The 20,498-nt window shown below is 38.9% G+C and overlaps 1 protein-coding gene across 6 annotated transcripts in view; it reads left to right on the top strand.

The window, feature by feature from the left end:
- FAR2 (fatty acyl-CoA reductase 2) overlaps positions 1 to 20,498 on the top strand; it is a 155,967-nt gene that overhangs the window by 106,773 nt on the left and 28,696 nt on the right. For all 6 annotated transcript variants that reach the window (XM_040544999.1, XM_040545000.1, XM_040545002.1 and 3 more), the window contains 4 exons: positions 8,425 to 8,600; positions 11,824 to 12,003; positions 17,617 to 17,794; positions 19,167 to 19,211. In XM_040544999.1, coding sequence (XP_040400933.1) covers positions 8,425 to 8,600; positions 11,824 to 12,003; positions 17,617 to 17,794; positions 19,167 to 19,211 — 579 coding nt within the window. The remainder of the gene's footprint in view (positions 1 to 8,424; positions 8,601 to 11,823; positions 12,004 to 17,616; positions 17,795 to 19,166; positions 19,212 to 20,498) is intronic.

Raw genomic sequence — 20,498 nt, 5'->3', positions numbered from 1 at the left:
TCATGGGAAAACCCTGTGGCCCAGCCTAACTCCTCAACTGTGCTAACTCCTCAACCCAAGGAATAACCTGGCACAGTTTAATTTACAGGTGTAGATATTTCCACAGAAATCATTGGCTCTCTTGGATATCGGTAGTTCAGCACAAGGCTCTTACCATTTGCTGACTGCCCATTCCTTGTGTCCCAGAAAGCATGCTTCATGGTTAACATACACATTTCCCAGATTTTCATCTCTCTAGATTTGAGAGCCATCTCTGGTAGGGCCCAGATGCATCCATAGAGTTGTCCTTGCAACAAGATTCTGAATTGCATGCCAACATTGTGTGTTAGTATAGGTTATGCACTAGCTACCTGAGCTATATCTGTGTGACAACTAATGTGACTGGTTGTCCTTTTAGGAGCAGTGTTGTAGCAGATGGAGAAGTACCCTAAGGCTCTGTCTGAAATAAGGTTGCTTGAATGTGGGGATCCCTCGGTGACTTTTTGGCAGAGGTCTGTTTTCACTGAAAAGTGACAGTGTGAGTTACTGTGTCTGGTCTAACACACAGAAATACCAGAAGGCAGACCCTAAGACTTCTGTGGGACTCAGCCAGTTTCAGTTGATATGGTCATTTGTATAAACAAGGTCTGCTGTGCAGAGCATACCCTGGCAGCTGGTTGCATTGTGCTGGTTCATCTCTTTCACAGCTGGCTGAGGATGCCATCATGATACATTTGGTCTGTGATGGACACCTCTGTTTCACATCATTCAGTTCTCTGAAGCGTCACAACTGAGAGTGACTTCTCTGCATCCAGGACTGCATCTCACTCATTTGCAGGGCTGCACTGCATCTTATTTCATTCTCTGTGATCTAATGAGCTAGGCATACCTGGTCAACGAGATGTGTGTTTGTGGGTAGCTGTGCCTGGCTTGCCTCTCCCCACTAATGCTCCGCGTGAAAGGGAGTCATACCTGAAAGGACACTTTGCAGTTGCTGGCTACATCTGATCTCCCAATTCTCCAAAACCCTACTCTATGCCAATTGCATGACTATATGCATGAATCTTATATTTTCAGAGGGGAGAAACCTCAGAGTTCTACACCTCTAATATATAACAAGTTCTAATGTAATTATAAATGAGACTGTACTAGAGATCACTCTGTCTAGCTCGTAGGTACTCCAATCTCTATAAATTCCTAAAAATCGACCTGATCTTAGGTACTTTAAAATGGGAAGACACTTGGTCACCTCTTTAAATGGCTCCAAGAAGTAGGCATCTGTGTTTAGCGTAGCCTTTAGTCCTGGCTGTTTAGCCTTTGGGGACTTAACAAACACTCCTAAAGTTCCCTAGTACCCAAGCAAATCTGACACTGAAACTTCAAAGATCTGTAGGTATGAAAAAGCAGGTTCAAATCCTATGTCTTGGTAACTCTGTACTTTTTAACACTTCCAAGTACATACATCTTAAATAACTGATAGTGAATTCTACATGGCAGAAATTGAGGAAGGGGAGATGGATGGGTCTCTGGCTGGTCATTCTTTGGTAACTGACTCCCCTTGCACCTTTCTCCTGCCACACTTGAGCATAGCTATAGTGGAGGGATGAGAAGATAGACTGTTCTGGAAAATGCATGTAAAGAACTATGTTAATTATTTCCTGTAGGAAAAGCTTGAAGTGTTACCATTCTCCTTCCCTGTGCTTAAATTCTACCCTTATGTAAAATGTCAAACATGCCATCAAATTCTGATAGTGATACCTGTCTAAATACAACAGAGGCAAAAGAAATATCTGTGGTGAATGTAAAAAATGACCATATTTCTGTGACTTGTCCACCCACCTATAGGATGGTACTATAAACCACATAAATGTCTGTCAAGTCCTTAATACTCCTGTCTACAATGCCCGTCTTCGACTGTTCCAGATTAACTGACATGTAACTTGAGTATTCTTGCTAGAAAACAGAAGGCTTTGTCAGCAGCCAATTTTCAAGGAAATTGGCCATTTAAAGCCACATCCTAAGTAGCTGGCTATACACATTAGCCTTAGCTGACCTACATTGAAATTTACTGTCATCTCTTTGTTTCTGTTGTTTTTATCTTTAAATAATCAGCTGTTTTGTGTACTAGATGTTGGTCATGGGTACTGTATTTCCACTACATTAGCTCTACTCAGGGGAAAGTAATAACTCTAGATTGAAGCATAAGCCATTTGTTTTCCTTTAATGAGGAACACTCTGCTGTATGCTTTCTAACTGATTATGTGAATTATGCTTTATTTGCCTTGAGAAGAACCATACTTAAATGCAACTTTCTGAAGAGGAACTGAATCAGAGAGTACACGAGGGAAAAAAGGGACTATCCTGATTACTGCTGCTTGAGGTTCATATTCACACATTTCTTGACTGAAAAATCCTGGTGCTTTCTGCTGGAATGTTCCAGGATAAAAATTAATTGCTGGCTAATTACTTTATGTCAGGAAGCTGCCTGGTTATTTCTCAGATTTACTACAATGGCAGTTCTGAAAGTGGTCATGTACCTTTCTTTCTTCAAGCTTGTAGTGGAGGGTTTTTATCAGTGGCGAACATGACCAGAATGTATTTGATAGGTTCTTTTGTCAGATGGAAACTGCAGAGATAAGGAGGTTTTTGCAGAGCTGTTTTCATTTCTCTGGTACCTTCAGGAGTTTGCTTTCTTGCTAGTTATTTGTGTCCACTTATGACACTGCCATTGAAATCACAGAGGAATGTATGCACCAGGGCGTTAATCTATGTATCTCTATATAGAGAACGTTCCCTAGCATTTATATACTGATGCTCTCTTCTGAAGAGGGTACTTCAATTGCTTCCTTTTGAAAATTGCTCCATGCACTGATGGACATCTTGTTCTTCAAAGGAATTGTTACCACAGCTTTTTACCACTTGGCCTGTGTTTTTCCTGGAATAAATTATTTATATTTCTTTTACAGAAGTAATTCATGGTTATATTCTCCTGAACTATGCAAAAGCATCCCTTTCCATTTCTTTGTCTGAAAAGATGGAAGTTTTTGTTTGTTTTGCTTTGTTTTCATTATTCTTGTGTTTTTGTTTTGTTTTGTTTTGTTTTGTTTTAAATTGAACTCTCTCCACTTTAATCCTCCCAGTAACCCCTCATATATGAGGCACAGTTTGTAGGAATTCTCTGATTTTCATTTTAAGTGTTCTCTTAAAGTAATAACTTAAAATGTGCATATTATAACGTAAGTTACCATCTTATGCTAATCCTCTTAGAGAAACCTAATATTCCAGCACCTATTAAACACACCTGATTCACTGTGCACCATTTTGCATTGGTCTTGTCCAAAAAATAAAGAATAATTAAAAAAATAAAAAATAAAAAAGCTGGGGTAACAACTGGTTAAATAGTTAAAATAGTATAATTTGCATGCCTCAACTAATCATTATTTTTGTACCACAGGAGAAAAGAAAAAGTTACCTTTCTAGGCCATACTTAAAACTTTATGCTTTCTGGGCCAGTCACCAAACTGGCCCTGATCCAGCAAAGGGAGCAAGCACAAACTTGGTTTTAAATATGCTCCCTGAAAGAGCTGTTAATGTCAACAGGAGTGTTCAGGGTAAGCAATCTCTTCCAGAGGAAAAGCTGTGCCTGCTATTACAGCAGCTGGATGTAGAGTAGTAGCTGACCTTCACCACAGTTTGCATTGCTGGGGCACAGCATGTTTATACAGCACTTTGGAAGATGCATACTTCACATCAGGGGAGAGGGCAGGAAATAGCATGACCAAGCAAATAGGAGTACTGCTTTCTCTCCATGTTACTCAATGAAGTGCCATCCTGCATAGTGCCTGCTACAGTAAGTTGGTCTTTCAGTGCTGAAGACTGGTATGCCCCAAAAAGGAAGGACTATGCAGGCTTCTTTAAAAAGCAGTAATAATACACTGGCTTTACCAAACTCATGCAAGTTATTTTTTGAAGTAGATCATGGTTTAGGCACTCTACTTTTCATTATTTTGTCTTTGCTTCACTGAAAATGTCTCCTGAGCAAGAAGTGAAGCCTTTGGCATTTTACATTGTTCAGTGATTCCTTTATCTTTCAGCCGCGCCATTCCATAGATGTGCAATTTGCTCTTTCTTGGAGGTTTTTACATCTTTGAGATATTAAAAAAAAAAAATCTGATTGAAAGATTGATGGACAGAAATCTCTCTGAACTATTACATGGTTTAAGACAAAAACAGAGAACAGAGAGAGTTACAGATGTGAAACCTTCAGTGGGAAGGAACAGGAGAGATGCCCCTCAAACATGTTGAAATATAATATTGGGATAAATTCTAGAAGTCCTGTTTCCATAATAAGGGGTTGACAATGTAAATTGAAGTCATAGATTACTTTTATAAGTGGGAATTACCTAATTATAAAGTAGGAAGAAATCAGCAAATTTCAGAGTGAAATTTTCATCTCTGTTGAGGGCAGCACAAATTCTGTGCAGAAGCTGAGTCCTTCTATAAGGATTAAAATGAGAATAGAATCTGTTAGGTTCATTTATTTCCATTTAGCCAATGCAGCAGTGTTGCCACTGGAATGCATTAGGATACTCAGGAAGACACTGAAAACAGGATACATTATTATTGATTTACCTCTATTTACTTAACACTGGACATGGTTGATCAACTTAAACATCTTTTCCTTTCTCCTCAATATAATTATGTGATAATTAATGTATCACTTCTGCAGTATTGCTGACTGGGTCAGTGTTTTCATGCAGTTCCAACAATACAGCATACCAGCCCACTTCTATCCATTGAATCTATTTTGTATGGGCAGACAGCTTCTAAAACGAAAAGATGGAGCAATCCTAAGGACTCATGCAGTTGTTGGGGATTTAAGTTATTGGGGATTTATCATAGATGATGTCCATGAGTTAATTAGAATTTAGAGTTGCCGTTATTGTGTTATTGTAGACTCAGAATCATCTTTATGTTAGTCATTCATTCAGGTACAGGAAGCAGCATAGAATAAGCTGTATTTATTTTGTCTTTAAATCTTCTTGCACCTTCCCATAAAGCACTGACAAAACTTAAATCTTCAGATTCCATAAAAGAGGCAGCAGACTCGATTTAACAGCTGCTCCTGTTATCTGATTTAATAGTGATGATGAACTGAATGTTCTAGTGATCCAGAAGGTTTCCAAAGCAGCATGTTGCTTTGTGAGCTTGCATTTTAAAATTGCCCTACTCCATCAGAGGAATACAGTGAATCATTGGAGGGAGTGAGAAACTACAGCTGTTAAGGGGTGCGTAGTAGTAAGCAATACTTAGCAGTAGGCACAGAAATTAGAGGGAATATTATCTGCAGTGGGAAATTCAGGAGGAGATGGGGTGTAGGCAGAATATATGTCTGAATTCAAGGCAGGTTGGCACTGCAGAAATACTACTCTTCTATTTATATATAGCGTGGCTGAAATGGAGAAAGAGCTGATTCATTTTTTCTCCGCCTTTGCATTATTTATGCCAAAGTAAAAAAAAAAAAAAAAAGTATAATCTAACTCTTACTGGATGCAGTTTTATACTCTCTTTCAATAGAACAAACAAATGAGAAATTATTCTTAAAATTCTTAAATTATTACTTAAGTCTTAGATTGTCCTCTGAGAACCCTTTCCATTTTGTGTCAGAGTTTGCTCATGTATAACCTCTCAAACAATGACTCATATTTGGACAGCCACTCTAGCATCCTTCTGTTAGAAGACAAACTTTTTAAGGACATAAATATTTCTAGGACCTGGTTCTGAACATAAGTCATTGGAAACTGAGTTTCTACAGTCTATCTGGCTCATACCAATATCTTTGTCCATGAATGTCATCCTTTGTCTAGAAATCTGTAGTCCGGCCTAGACTACATTTCTGGAGTATGTATTTAGTTGGATGCAACTCAGGGAAATGAAATGACATTGTCATGTCCAACCTTCCATTAACTTGCTAAGGTTTCAGGTTAATGAAGGACATTCATCTGTGTGTTAAAGAAAAATATGTGGCAAAGTGCACAGTAAATGCTGCATAGTGGGGAGGACTGATGTTTTTCTATATCACTAAGAACATTGAGGTTTATCTAAATTTGGTTCTCAGCTAAGCAGAAAGATCATATTCCTGTAGTCAAACAAGAAAATGTAGCTATTAGTAAAAATTTAATCTTTTATATATTTTTTTCTTTTAATATGTTTAATCTGTGACACTCAATTTCCCACTTTTACATAAACACTAGGCAAATCAAAGATAGAGCAATCTCCAGGAGAACATGATCGTGATAGTAAAGAGATGTACAGGCACAACATTACCGGTGAGTAGGCTACAAAGCAGAGGAAACAACCAAAAAATTAGGGCTACTGAGGTCATGTGGTCAGTCCTTCTGCCCTCAGGCAGGCTTAGCTATTCCCTGCTTTTCCTGGCAATGCTCATCTAGACAGTTCTTAAATGCATCCAAAGGCAGTGCCCCACGGTTTCTTCCAGTGATCTGTCTCAGTACTTAGTCATTCCCATCAGTGGGCTAGTTAACTTTGAAATGTGATTATCCTTTGAAATATAGTTTATACTTCTTCAGATCCCACTGACTCTCTATTCTAATTATTCTTTCTACCCTTGCTGTTGGCACTCAGCCCTCAAAATGAAGGACCTAACTGTTAATATTATTTCAGTTGAAGTTGCCCAGATACAATGATATCGGCTGGCAATACAAAACCCTTAGAGTAGACATTTCTAGTTTTGCCCAATTCAAAACCCAATATAATTTTCTCATATCCTACTGCAACAAATTCACACCTGGACTACTGTGTCCAGTTCTGGGCTCCCCAGTACAAAAGGGACATAGAAGTACTGGAGCAAGTGCAAAGGAGGGCTACGAAGATGTTTAGAGGACTGAAGCACCTGTTATATGAGGATAGGCTGAGAGAACTGGGCCTGTTTAGCCTAGAAAAGAGAAGACTGATGGGAGAGGAGAGCTCATCAGTGTATATAGCTATCTGAAGGGAAGGTGTCAAGAGGATAGAGCCAGTATCTTTTCAGTTGTGTCGAGTGACAAGATGAGAGGCAATGGGCACAAACTGAAGCACAGGAAGTTCCACCTGAATATGAGGGGCACTTCTTTACTGTGAGGGTGACAGAGCACTGGAATAGGTTGCCCAGAGAAGTTGTGGAGTCTCCTTCTCTGGAGATATTCAAAACCCGCCTGGATGCCATCCTGCGCCACGTGCTCTGGGTGATCCTGCTCGGCAGGGGGTTTGGACTAGATGATCTTCAGAGGTCCCTTCCAACCTTGGATTCTGTGATTCAGTGATAGTGTTTTGAAATTCAGGCTTCCACACCTTTGTTTGTGTAATTTACCAAATAAAAAGTCTCCAGCTGGAACATGCAGTAACTGCCTTTTTTCAGGTCACAAGCACAACTGAACCCAGACCTGATATATTGTTGTCATTGACTATGAGGTAATGAGCAAAATGTAATTACAGATTAAGAATGGGACTTGAGGAAAGTGTTGTTTTTATATAGAAATTTTTCAGATTATGACAATTTTGATTTTCTTTTCCTTTCAGAAGGGTTGCACATAGCTGTCTTGCTGTTCAGGGTACCTGCTCTCTTGGATCTTAGGCAAAGCAGGATGTCAAATGTTGTTTTTGAACAAGTCATCCAACAGACAGTATATGGAAGTGTAGGGATCTTTTTAGTCACTAGATGCACACTCTCGTCATTCTGCAGAAGACTGGGAAGAAAACATGCATTTGAAAGGGCTACAAAGCATAGTCATAGACAAAAAAGGCTGCAAGATAGCTTAAGAGGTCAACCAGCTGCATGTTTGTCCAATCGTGTTACTTCAGCAGTATACATTCTTGAAGTTCCTCATCTTTCCATTCAGAAGGCAGTTTCCCATAAGACTTATCTTACATGAATGAAGAATGAAAGGCAGAAAGTGGCAGTAAAGAAAGAGGAGGAGCCAGAATGAACATTAACTCCGGTCTTCTCTCCTCAAGTCCTTTGTAGAACAATCAAGAAAATTACCAGAGCTAATGGTTCATGGACTTTCCCAATCTGTACTCTGCTTTCCTCCTCTTTAGTTTCCTTTATGGTCCTGTAAGCAGCCCCTGAGGTCAAATGAAAACTGGTTGCAGGAGATGTGGAGATACAGCAATTTAAGTGGATGCCCTAGGAAATGAGCGGTCTAGAGAAGATTCATTCATCTCTTTGGGGCAATACATTACCTCCTGTATTTTTGTTCTGTTTCCCCCTGAAAGTTTTCTCCTTGGAAGGAAACAAGTGAAATCTCACCTGTATGTCATCTCTGAAAGAAACGAGGATTCACTTTTGTGCTAATTTCATAGATTGATGTAATCAGACCGGCTACTAATCAAAGTGATTTCAGTAGCCTAATTCTGTTCTTTATCTCTGTTTCTTTGTGCTTCAAGGTCTTTGACAGGGTTCGAGAAGATTGCCCTAATTTCCACGAGAAGATTAAGCCTATTAATGCTGAACTCACTCAGCCCAAGCTGGCCATCAGTGCTGAAGATGAGGAGGAGCTTCTGACTCGAGTAAATATCGTCTTCCACTGTGCAGCAACAGTACGCTTTGATGAACCCTTGAAGTATGTTCTGCTTTCTGTATTTGCTAAGCATGATCCAGAATGCATAATGGTCCATATTACAGTATTCAGTGCATCTCTTGTGTACCTGCAGTAATAATTCTCCATTTACATTTTCATGAAACGGGGTTCTTCACTGAATGCGCAACATAAATGCTCTGAAAATGTCATGTGTGTATGCATATCAAAAGTGAACTTGGCAGATTTCCATGGAAACATAAGGAAGTACTGCATGCTTGGTTGTAAAATAGTAAGAGAGAAAAGTATGACTCAGAATTGGGATAGTGTTTTAGATCAAGTGGGACATGTTTTGGCAGAACTATTTGGGGACAGCTTGAAATGAAATTATGTTAAGTCTATCTCTAAAGTTAGTGTTAATGGCCTTTCTTTGTCAATGAGCAACTGAAGAGGGAAATGAGATGTTGTTTAACAAAATAGCCTTTCACAAGCTTTAAGATATCCAATATTCAGTGTAATTAACTGTTTAAAATAAATGCTTCAATTTCTGAAGGAACTCCCTTGGGAGACCCTGTCCAGGCAGGCTTTCCATTAAAACAGAATAACAGAAGTAAGCAACTAAATCAAGATGAGATGTGCGTGCTTCTGTGCAAACGATAAAGGCCAACAAGCTGAGGTGGATGATCTGAATTACCAAATCTTCCCAGTTTTATGAAAAACACTAGAGCTGTGAGAATAGAAAGCACAATTATTGATGTTTGTTCTTCATTGGCTCCTCTGCAGGCTAAATAGATATCCACTGTGTCCATCATAAATAATTACTTTTTGCAATAAGTTACTAGAGAACCCACCAGAAAGTAAGCAGCTCCATGAATAGAACCTGGCTCAAGTTATAACTAGCAAAGCACTGCACTGCATTAATATCCATAAATGTTCTTAAATTGACACAGTAATGAATGTGCTATAAAAATACACCACAGTGACATATAACATCAAAGGGTAAGTACATTTTTAATAAGGGAGATGGCTAGAAGGAAATTAAAAGAAAAAGTTTAAATGGTCCTCTGCTTGCGGGCAGTGTAGAAGCTGTCTAAATGCTGATTGCATATGATCTGTCAAAATCTCTCTATGAGAACAAGGAAAATACACTATGATTAAATGACAAAATATGTGAACTTGTTAGAATCAAATGATTGTTGTCTGAATGAGAAAATATATTTCTAGAAAGTTAAATGTGAGAGCATATTACTGCAGCTCAAAAAAGTTTTGAGCAGCAACTTTCTAACAACACAAAAATCTATATATTTTTTAAACACATGAGAAATCAAAGCCTACCGCAGAATACATAGAGCTGATAGGTAAATTAGTACAAAAGCAGTTCTATGAGGATACTAAAAAAGCAGTAGCAAAGAAACTAAATGAATTGTTGGCATCAACATGCAATACATTAAGGGAATTCTTCAGATGAAATTCTTGAGGGCAGAAATCTGAGAAACAGTGTTATAGTGAAATATTAGTAGATGCAGCTTCAATATAAATAGAAAAAGAGAAGAGCAACAAATCATCAGAGTTAGATAATATTCCCCTAGAAGGCTAAAGGAACTCTGAATGCCTCAGCAGAAATTCATGCTGAGCCTGTATACTGAATGCAATTCTGTTCACCCCATCTCAGACAGGATACAATGCAATAGAGACGTACTGCAGAGAAAGAAAATTAACTTTCATATGAAAGGAAGCTAAAGTAGAAATCTATAGAAAATGCTATTTTTTAATAGCAGTATGTTAAAAAAAAAAAAAAAAGTATTTCTGGCTTAAGATATTGTGATTCAAACATTAGTCATACTCTTAGCTTCTGCTTTCATTCATCTGGACTATTTACAATTTCTCTTCAATGTTGGTGTAATTAATTTCTTTAGTGTACACTATACTGGATAGCATTATTCATAGTCTTGTACGTGTTGTTGAAAGTTTCTTCTTCTGGGCTGAACAGATTGCATATTCCTTAGCTTTTTCCCTTCTCCACAGGAAAGTGTCTTTATTCCAGTACAAAGTGCGTGGCAAAGTTGAGCATCTGTTCACTGAGATCCACTGCAGATAGTCTCTAGGATAACTTCTAGCTATGTGGGTGCTTCATGATCAACCTTGCTAACCAGGAGTCTTTTTCTCCTCTTCTTATCAATCCTCTTTTTTGTTCCTTGGTAATTTAAGTTATTATCTCTTGTTGTGGCTTCTTTCAGTATTAATCTGCTTTTCTGAGCCCAAAGACTCTTTACTGAAACCTTGTGTTTATCTAGTTTAGCAGTGGTCCCATAAGGAAAAAGTTGAACGGGGCCTACAGGAGCCATAATGCCTGTGGCCATGTGTGTTGGAATTGTTTGTTCCAGGAGAGGATGGCAAAGTATGTCAGATTTAGAGATTTTAGTGAAATGTTACTGTCCTGGTTTCAGCTAGGATAGAGTTATTTTTCCTCCTAGTAGCTGGTAGGGTATTATGTTTTGGATTTAGGATGAGAGTAATGTTGATAACAGACTGATGTTTTAATTGTTGCAGAGCAGTGCTTACACTAAGCCAAGGACTTTTTAGCTTCTCACTCTGTCTTGCCAGTGGGCAGGCTGGAGTTGCAGCGGGAGCTGGGAGGGGACAGATCCAGGACAGCTGACCCAAACTGGCCAAAGGGATATTCCATACCATCTGACATCATGCTAAACAATATATAGGGGTGGCTGGCCGGGGTGTTGGGACCGGATGCTCGGGGATTGGCTGGGCATCGGTCAGTGGGTAGTGAGCAATTGCATTGTGCATCACTTATTTCGTACACATTATTAGTAGTATTACTATTATCATTATTATTATTATCATTATTTTTTTTTCTTTTCTTTTCTGTCCTAATAAACTGTCTCTATCTCAACCCACAGGCATCATTTTCCTGTTTCTCTCCCCAGTCCCAGAGAGGGAGGGGGGAGGGTGAGCGAATGGCTGTGTGGTGCTTAGCTGCCGGCAGGGTAAACCACAACAGTTACCTCTGATCCTTTGAACTGGAAAAGTATTTGAGTTGCATTCTGTGGATAGAACAGTGGATCCAATAGCACTGCACTGAAAGTTGACTTAACCATTGCATTTCTCTGAAGCTTTCTGCTCTGCTGTGACCCCTTCCTTTCCTTTACTTGCCTTTTCCTTATTTGCCAGGAAAAAGGTTTTGGGTACTGCTTAGCTTTGATATATTCTTTCCAATGAAATGCATTTTATTTCTTTCCCCTGCTCTCTTTAGACATGCCCTGCAACTGAATGCAATGGGCACTCAGAGACTTCTAGAGCTGGCCCGGCAGATGCAGAAGCTGGAGGCTTTCATCCACATCTCCACTGCCTATGCAAACTGTGTCCGGAAATGCATAGATGAAATCATCTACCCACCCCCAGCTGAACCCAAGAAGCTCTTCGATTTAGTGGAGTAAGTAGGAACAGCATCACCTCTTCTGGTGTTGGTTTTATTTCGCTCCGCAGAAGACTTCTGTATTGTTCCCATAACCAATACTGTAGATTTTCTGTTCATCGTTAATGTTATTACTGCATTGCCTTGTCTGCACACACACACTCATGCCAGCAAGAAATGCTGTCCATAACGAGAGGGAGACCAAAGGAAGAGAAAGCTTTTATTCCATGTTGTTTTGAGATGTGCCTTCCACAGAATTTCATCTAGTAACTCTGTGCTTTCTGGATTTTCTCTTGAAACTAGGTTTACTGAAGTTTTCTGAAAATAGAAGTAATAGAGATTCTGGGTTGAAGTACTTTTATCCAGAGAGCTGCTGAAGTTACACTTGCTAATCATTTCATTGAGCTTAACAGTTCCAAATACAAAATGCAGTTCCAAATACAAAAGAATTACAAAATAACATAAGCCATACTTGATAACTGTGATTTCAATTACTCCTACACATTTTTCCACATACCATTTTAAAGAAGACTTTGTGATTTCATGAGAGTCCAACACTAAGCTATGCACAGTGCATTTGCTACCAGGAATGGAGTTGTGCTTCTTCTTTCTAAAGTTGTCAGTTCTGTTGTTACCTTAGTAAGATCTGAGATTTCTTATACCTTATATTCACTTCTTTCTCTCTCCAGCTTCTCAACATCAATTCTACTTATTTCAAGAATTCTGTAATGCTAAGCTGGAATTATGTGTTGATGAGTAAGAAACAGGCTGTTTTAGAAGCAGTTTGAAAATGTTGCCAAGAGATGCCAACACTCCAAGGTCTGCAGCTAAGACTGCTGAGTTCACCACCTAACGACTGCTTTCCACAGGATAACTGTTTTCACATGGCTTACTTGTTCATCCACGGAAATTCTCATTCTGTGGTTCTCTGTTGAAAACCACAGCTCAGTGTGAAAATTTAGGATTAAATTCCTAAATTTAATCAGAACAACAAAAAGGCAAGTTTAATTGACTTAACCAAAATGAAGAATAATTAGAAAGAATAACAAAATCTGATGATAAACATCCCGGGAAGCCTTCCCCTTAGAATTTTCCCACAGCCATAACTTTGTTTGCCTTGTCTTCTAGTGCTATTCCACTTGTGTGATATAAGCAACTAACCTGTGAACTAGTAACCCAAAGAGCTGGTACTAATTCTTTCTTCTCCTTGATTCTTGCCAAAAGAAATTACTTAACAAAGTACTACTCCAGAAAATGTAGTATGAATCTGTGTTTTCTTTTAAAATTTTTCCTGTAGCCTATAGTCTTGAATATTTTTGCTTCCAGCTACAGTCATCTATCATTTGTCATTTATTCAGCAAGTGGAGCATGATAAAAACGTAAGAAATGCCCTATTTCATTAGAGTGATGGACTGCCTGGCCCAGTATATTGCCCTCAACAAGGGCAATGGGAGATGCTCTGCAAGGTAACTGCACGAGCCTGGATATTCTTTGTGATCCTTTCCCCTTGTAGCCTCCCAGAAACCAGAACCATTGTATGAGGGTTTTTACATCCTATTCTTTTTATATCCATTTTTGAAGCCCTGAATTTGTTTAATCCCATTTTGAAATATTTGGTACCTTGCCTCTGCAACTTGCCTGTGACAGCAAGTTCTAGAAGTGTACTAACTGTTGTGAGAAGATGAGCTTTGTTTTGTGTTTCAAACTGTCATAGTAATGGTTTCATTGCTTGTCCTGTAGTTGTAGCATTGCAGTATCTGCAGCATTTGTCCTATTCAATCCCTCTGCAGTTTGGTAAAACTGTATTGCATTCACTCTGTATCCTCTCTTTGGCAGACTGAAGAGTTCCAGTGTTTTTGCTGTCTCCTCATACGCCAGCTGATCTGTCTCCTCGATTTTACCTGCCCCTTTCTCTTTACCTTTTTTAACTCCTCTCCCTCCATGAAGGTGATGGCCATAGAGAAGTGCGTGCAGTATTGAAGGTGTGGGCACCCAAGGTTTTATTTAAATAGCTTCAAAATGACACCCATTGTCTTGTTCTCTGTGTGATAATGTCCAGTACTTCAGTGAATTTTTTGTTGGCTACTACTCATTGACATGGAGATTTCATAGAGATGTCAGCTGTGCTACCAATGGCTCTTGCTGAGCTGTAACTGCCAGTCCTGGGTTCAGCAACCTCTAAGACCTGTTTAGCCTGCTCTTCCCTAAACATACTACCTCCCATTTATCTACAGTGAAACTCAACTGCCAAATTTTTGCCCTTTGACTCAGTTTTACAAGGTCTTTTGGAGTTCATCACCATCAATATTACCTTTCACTGCCCCAAAAAGCTTATCACCACTTGCAACTTTGGAAACTATTAGTATTGATGGCTCAGATAAAATTATGCTATTCAGAAACATGCAGAAGTTCCTTGCTGCTCCAGAGGTTGCTACTTCATCTGCTTGACATAAGACAGTAAAAATTCATTTATCTTAGTTTGCATATACAGCAGAGAGAATGATGTCTAAAAGACAGGCTGAGTTACAGAGAATGCACTTTCAAATGTGTCCTTCAACGTGTTTCTCTTGGCAGTACATTTGGTTATTGTTTCTTAGTCACATAATTAGAGATGCTTTTTTCTTGCCTTTTTTTGCTTAGCTTTTGTAATTTGTTTTACAGTTTTTCTTGTGTCTTTACTTCAGAAGTTCACCACCTTCTGGTACTTCTACTGAGATAGAAGTCACAGCATCCCCTCAACTAGGATGACATCTGTTCATTTACAGTGTTTGGAGGTAGAGGTATAATTACTCACAGCAGAGACAACCACTGCCTTCAAAGGCATTAAAATCAGGTAGTCCCCATTGAAAATCACTGTCTTCGGGGCCATTGGTTCAGAAAGTGTTCTGCAAATCAAATCAATATATTAGGGAGATGTATGGAGGAGCAGGAAGCAGAAGGCTTCTGGGATGTTAGGGAAGTAAGGTAATGAAGAGACATGCAGAATGGAACAGGTGCTGTGCAGTGTGAATTTTTTAGGGGTTAATTGCATCATGAAACTACAAGTAGAAAAGAACTGCAAAAGCATCAAAAGCTGTGACCCCACAACTGGAGTAAATAACAGATCTGTTCAATGATGCTTTGGCCATGCAATTGGTATGTGCTTATGATTCTGTATTCAGGTGAAATCCCATACACAGTTCCCAGCTGTTTCTTTTTCTCTTCTTTTTCTCCTACTATATCCTTGCTTTCCAGTATTTTCATACTTTTTCTGCATTGAAAACCTTAGGTTTTATCTGTGTAAACCAGAAGTCATTCTTCTAAGTGCTGCCAGGCCAATAGGGGAAACATATAATCTGCCACATCAAGAAAGGTTTGCCTTAATTTGAAGCTGAGGGAAATCATCTTTGAAGGGTATGCTGAGGTAAGAAATACAACACACAGTGAAGTGTGGGCTGAAGCAAAACTGTTTTTACTGTTATTGCAGAAAATGTAGATCTGTCATCACTTACAAGAAAGAGAGAGTCTTTGCAAAACGATTAACACAGTAAGATATGTTTTCCTATGGTAATTTAGTGCTTGTATGTGGTGGAAGAAGGGGCTACTTATTGTTTGATTTGCATCTCTTGCTTCTATGGAACAGTTTTAGCTGTGAGTGAAAGCAGTAGCTTTATGATTTAGCATTTCAGACTCTTCAAAGTAGGTCACCAAAGACAGAGAGGAGTAGGAACAGTTTACCTTTCTGAACAATCAGCACAGCACTTCTGTGATGGTAATGCTGGTAGATTGAATCACCTGGTAGGATGGTACCCTTGAGACAAGCAGGAGTGTGGTCCTACTGATGACCACTTAAAGTAATGTGGAGGTTTGTCTGGACGGATGAGGGAAAGGGGAAATTGCTTCTGTTTGTAGTTCTACACCTGTCTGCTTTGTGACATCTGCTAACCTGTAAGTCTTTATTTAAATAAATAAATTAACTTAAATTTAAATTGGAAGAGGGACAGAAAAAATATCTCTATGCAGCTCAGTCTGAGCTTACGAATCAACCTAGACTTCCTCCAGGATCTGCAGAAATAGATGTCTCCTTTTAGTAGACTGTTAATTAATTACTTGAAAGATTCAGACAATGACAATTTAGCTGCAACCCTGAAGAGGCCAAGTTCCATGACTGTCTAAACAGGCTTTGTAAATTAAGTCAATATTATGTGCTACTTATAGCCTCTGCTTAGTTCAATTTTTTTAATGCTTAAACAATTTTTCTGCCTTATTTCTGGAACATGAGACTAAGGTTGCAAAGGAAAATATTTGTGCCTACATATGGCTTTGATTTTTCTTTAAAAGATTTAATTTCTATATACTAAAAAATGTCAGATTCTTTTTAGCTAGTTCTGAAACTGAGAGATTCACTGAAGTCCACTCTTTGCAAACTGGCAGTTTCAACAAGTCATTGTTTTCTAATACAAGTTTTACTGTAATATATTTGGCTCTGGTAGGACTCCAGTCAGAGTCATCTGAAAAGCACTGTGCCACCAGAGCCATTAGGTGTTTGCACATTTAAGTTGACGCAATCAAGTAATTCTCCAGGCATGACAGTCTCCACCTTATTCCTCTCCCCATGACCTCCACCTGTTTCTGAAATTCAAGATAAGGAGGGGTAAACTGAGGATCTGCAGGAAATAGTATCCTTGCAATGCCCCTGGGAAGAGTACAATCAGTCAGTCTGAGCTGTAAGTCCATTGACTTAATTATAAATTGGATTACAGGAGTTAATCTTTGATTCTGTGGTGCAGCATCAGCCTACAGAAAACCTGTCCTGGATTGGCAGCAGTGTGCGAGAGCTGTGGAAGTACAGCCAGTTCCTGTCCTTTAGACCTAAATGCTGGCAGAACTGGTAAAGTATTGCTGGTGTGCCGTGGAAGAGCCCTAGGTTCTCACCACAGCACTGCGGTGGTAAGGACTACATTTTTAAAGGTATATATGTAACTGTTTCTGATGGACTAAATAATTGAATATCTTAATAAGGTGATCTGGTTGATTTTTTTTTTCTTTTTAAAGAAGCTAACACTGACAATTTTGAAATTTTCTGTGTGAACAAGCCAGTGGAAAACCAGGAGAAAGGAGCATCTAACTTTTTTAAATAGTGCAAGTGGAATATTGTTGCTGTAGTACCTAGTTTTAGCTTTTGTAACCTTTGCAATGACACTCAACTCAGTAACTCAAGGTTACCAAGAATCCCCTGAAATGTACTTGGAGGCATAAAGGGACTGTATTGGCTAAAGAAGAGTGCTACCTAGCTAGAGTAAGAGGTTGGAACACTCCATCAAACGAACTGTGGGCCACAGGTACACAGGTACAAAGCAGATTGTACTGAAACATAAAACACGAGATTGCATTACAATGAGATAGTGTAGAGATGTGTAGTTCAGCTGGACATCACAACATGAAGCTCAGAGTTATCTTGTACTTCCAAGACAAAAGTAACCTTTATCCCACAGAGCTGTTAAGCAAAATCCAAATCCAGTCACTCCTTGCTTTGTCTTATGCATCTTTGACTTTGTTTCAGGTGAGGATTCCTGTCTTAATTGGTCTTTTTTGCCTCTGTATACTCTGTGTGACAGATGACAATGACATTATCCTTCTTGTTTTCTATAGGTGGTTGGATGAATCTATCATTCAAGACATCACACCCAAGCTGCTTGGGGACTGGCCCAACACTTACACCTACACCAAAGCCTTGTCAGAATACCTGATTCAGCAAGAGAAAGGAAATCTGAACATTGCTATCATCAGGCCATCCATTGTGGGAGCTAGCTGGCATGAGCCTTTCCCAGTAAGCATTAATCCATAGCAATTCCCTGCTGAGAGTCCTTTGATGCAGCTGCAGTACTGCCTGGAAACTGTTCCTACTTCTGGTATTGTCCACTTGAGAAACAGGTTCACAGGAAAGCATATGGGGGAAGTGGAGGATCCTTGCTGAAGTAGAACAGTAATTCTTCAACATCTTGACAGATTTTTGTCTGTGCATGGAAAGAACACATTTAGGCAATACTAAGAAGAGATAGAATAGTATTTGTGTAAGATGCTGGACTTGCAATTGACAGTCATACGCAGAAGATTATGCCCAGGCAGACAGACGGGAGAGTTTCAGTACTGGTTTGGGGAAACACTTAGAAAATCTGAAAGTTAGTCACGGTCATGCTGCATTACGGTTCAAGTTTTTCCATGTTCCATACAGCCTGTTAATGAGGCCCTGATGAGCACCCTAGTCCTTGAAAACATTTGATAATGGCACATGTCATGTGCCATTACTAATATCTTTGTCTTACTTCGGTAGTTGTTGAATTCAGTGGATTCACTCTTGTATGGGCCTGTTGCAGACACAAATGTGTCAGGCACAGTAATTAAATGCAGCTGTACTTCTGGACTGAAACAATTCACTAGGCTAAATATACCAGTAGGAATAATGTGCCCTAATACTGCAGCCAAATTGGAAAGGCAACATAAAGTCACCTTTGCCTATCATAAACCTTGAACTGTGCCAAAGATGGCTGAGATACAGTCAAGGCTCTGGGCAAAATTCCTCATCACATAAAGACAGACTGAATTCTAGTAGGTGTCATAAACCAATTCAGGTCATACAGCTCATCACTGCTCTAACTCCAGCTCCCCCAAGGGGCTGGAATAGAATGGGATTCAAAATGTTTTGTGGTGGTTTTTTTTTTTTTTTTTTGGTTTTGTTTTGTTTTGTTTTTCTTCCTTGCCTTAGAAATTAGTTGAAGTAATCAAATCAGTCTTAATGGCATCTGAACGTTTTATGCTGGTGGATATATAACATGCTGACAGTTTTCAGCAAGTCTGACAGCACCAAGACACTATAGTGTTTTAAAGCCAGAGTTTATTCATGTAGCCAAGTTGCTATGGGAAAGAAGTGGTTACTAAAAAACAAAGTTTGATTGTGTTGTTGATAGGTAAATTGCAGACAGTATGAGGTATCATGCAAAGCATCCTGTATTTAAAATCAGTTAGATACTTTCATTCCAGTTAGCTTCCTGGCAACTGTCCTAGATGGACTGGTATCTGTCTTAAAGAAGCAATGAGACAACAGTTATCTACACCACAGCATTATAACCCTTTGGCCATTTTGAAGACTGTGTAAGCAACCTATCATAGCAATAAAGAGTAATCATTCTTCTTTTTTGCAGGGTTGGATTGACAGCTTCAATGGGACAAGTGGAATATTTGTTGCGGTATGTCTAGTGCTATTTGAAGTTCCCTTAAAGTGGAATGAGTTACTAAAATAACAACTCTAAAGAATACTCTAAAGTCCTGCTTAGAAACTGTGTGCAAAAAAAAGTGTCATAGCAACTTCCTGAATCTTGTAGAAAGATGTCACATGCCTGCCGTGCACCTATGTGCTTATGGCACACAGCATACTATTTATGCTGCTCTTGAAAAAGGCCATTGAAAGAGTATGCATGTTGCATGTTGTTCACTAAACATGAATTTCAGTTTTCAGGGATTTGGACAAATCTGGCCAAATTTTCAAAGAAATGGCATAGAATGCATCCCTGAAACTAGGTGTAATTCACAGGTGTCAGAGATTGAATCTTATAACAGAATTTAACTTTCTGGCTGGAATACCATGCCACAAATATGAGGCAGCATTACTTATACTTTGATTTATCTTCATATATATTGTTGCTAAGTCCACTGCTACAGTTTGTGACCGCTCTACAGTAAAGATTCTGTGTCTCGCTTGCCATTGCTTTGTGCAGGAGTTCTCCTTCTGCAGAGCACATCTAAATGATGTACGCAACAATCAATTCAGACTTCACCAGTCACATGGATGATTCACTACATTCTGGTTAACCCTGGTGTAAATAGTCACTGGTGCATAATGGTGATGAGCAAACCTATAAGATAAATAATGAATAACTTGAGAAAAATATTCCCTCAATATGAAAACCATAATTACAGTTTATCTCATGATAACAGTAATGTTGCATGTCTTTTCTCCCGGCTTAGATATATAATTTTTTTTCTGAATTAAAATCACTGCCTTAAATCTCTCAACAATGCATTATGTTGTGTAGCTATGGACAGATATTTTTGTTCAAATATGTTTCGTCCAACTTGATTACTTTGTAAAACTATGTTTTAATCAGCCCTCTGCAGTGTATAAAAGGATGAGTAGTCTACAGTCATAGGAGAGTAGAATAAAATATATATCTTATTTTAAAAGCTCATTTGTACGTTAAGTACAATATAAATAGAAACTATTACAGTTACTTCTGGAATCCACAGGACTAATTAAATAGTGGGTTTTTCACAGCTAATGCTTTCATCTGAAACCCCGGTTACACATTTCAGAGACACATCTCAAAAGCCCTCAAACTGTGTTCACAAAGTGTTATTAGCTCCTATTCATACAATAGTTTCTTTCAAATAATTTTCTATCAGTATTCTATTCATTGCTGACTGCTCAAAAGCTTGTACTGCCTTTCTTTGCTTTACTCCTAGCATCTTGTGCTGTT

The sequence above is a fragment of the Cygnus olor genome, chromosome 1, assembly GCF_009769625.2.
Source record: "Cygnus olor isolate bCygOlo1 chromosome 1, bCygOlo1.pri.v2, whole genome shotgun sequence".
NCBI classification, from domain to species: Eukaryota; Metazoa; Chordata; class Aves; order Anseriformes; family Anatidae; genus Cygnus; species Cygnus olor.
This window is presented reverse-complemented; position numbering and strand designations above follow the sequence as displayed.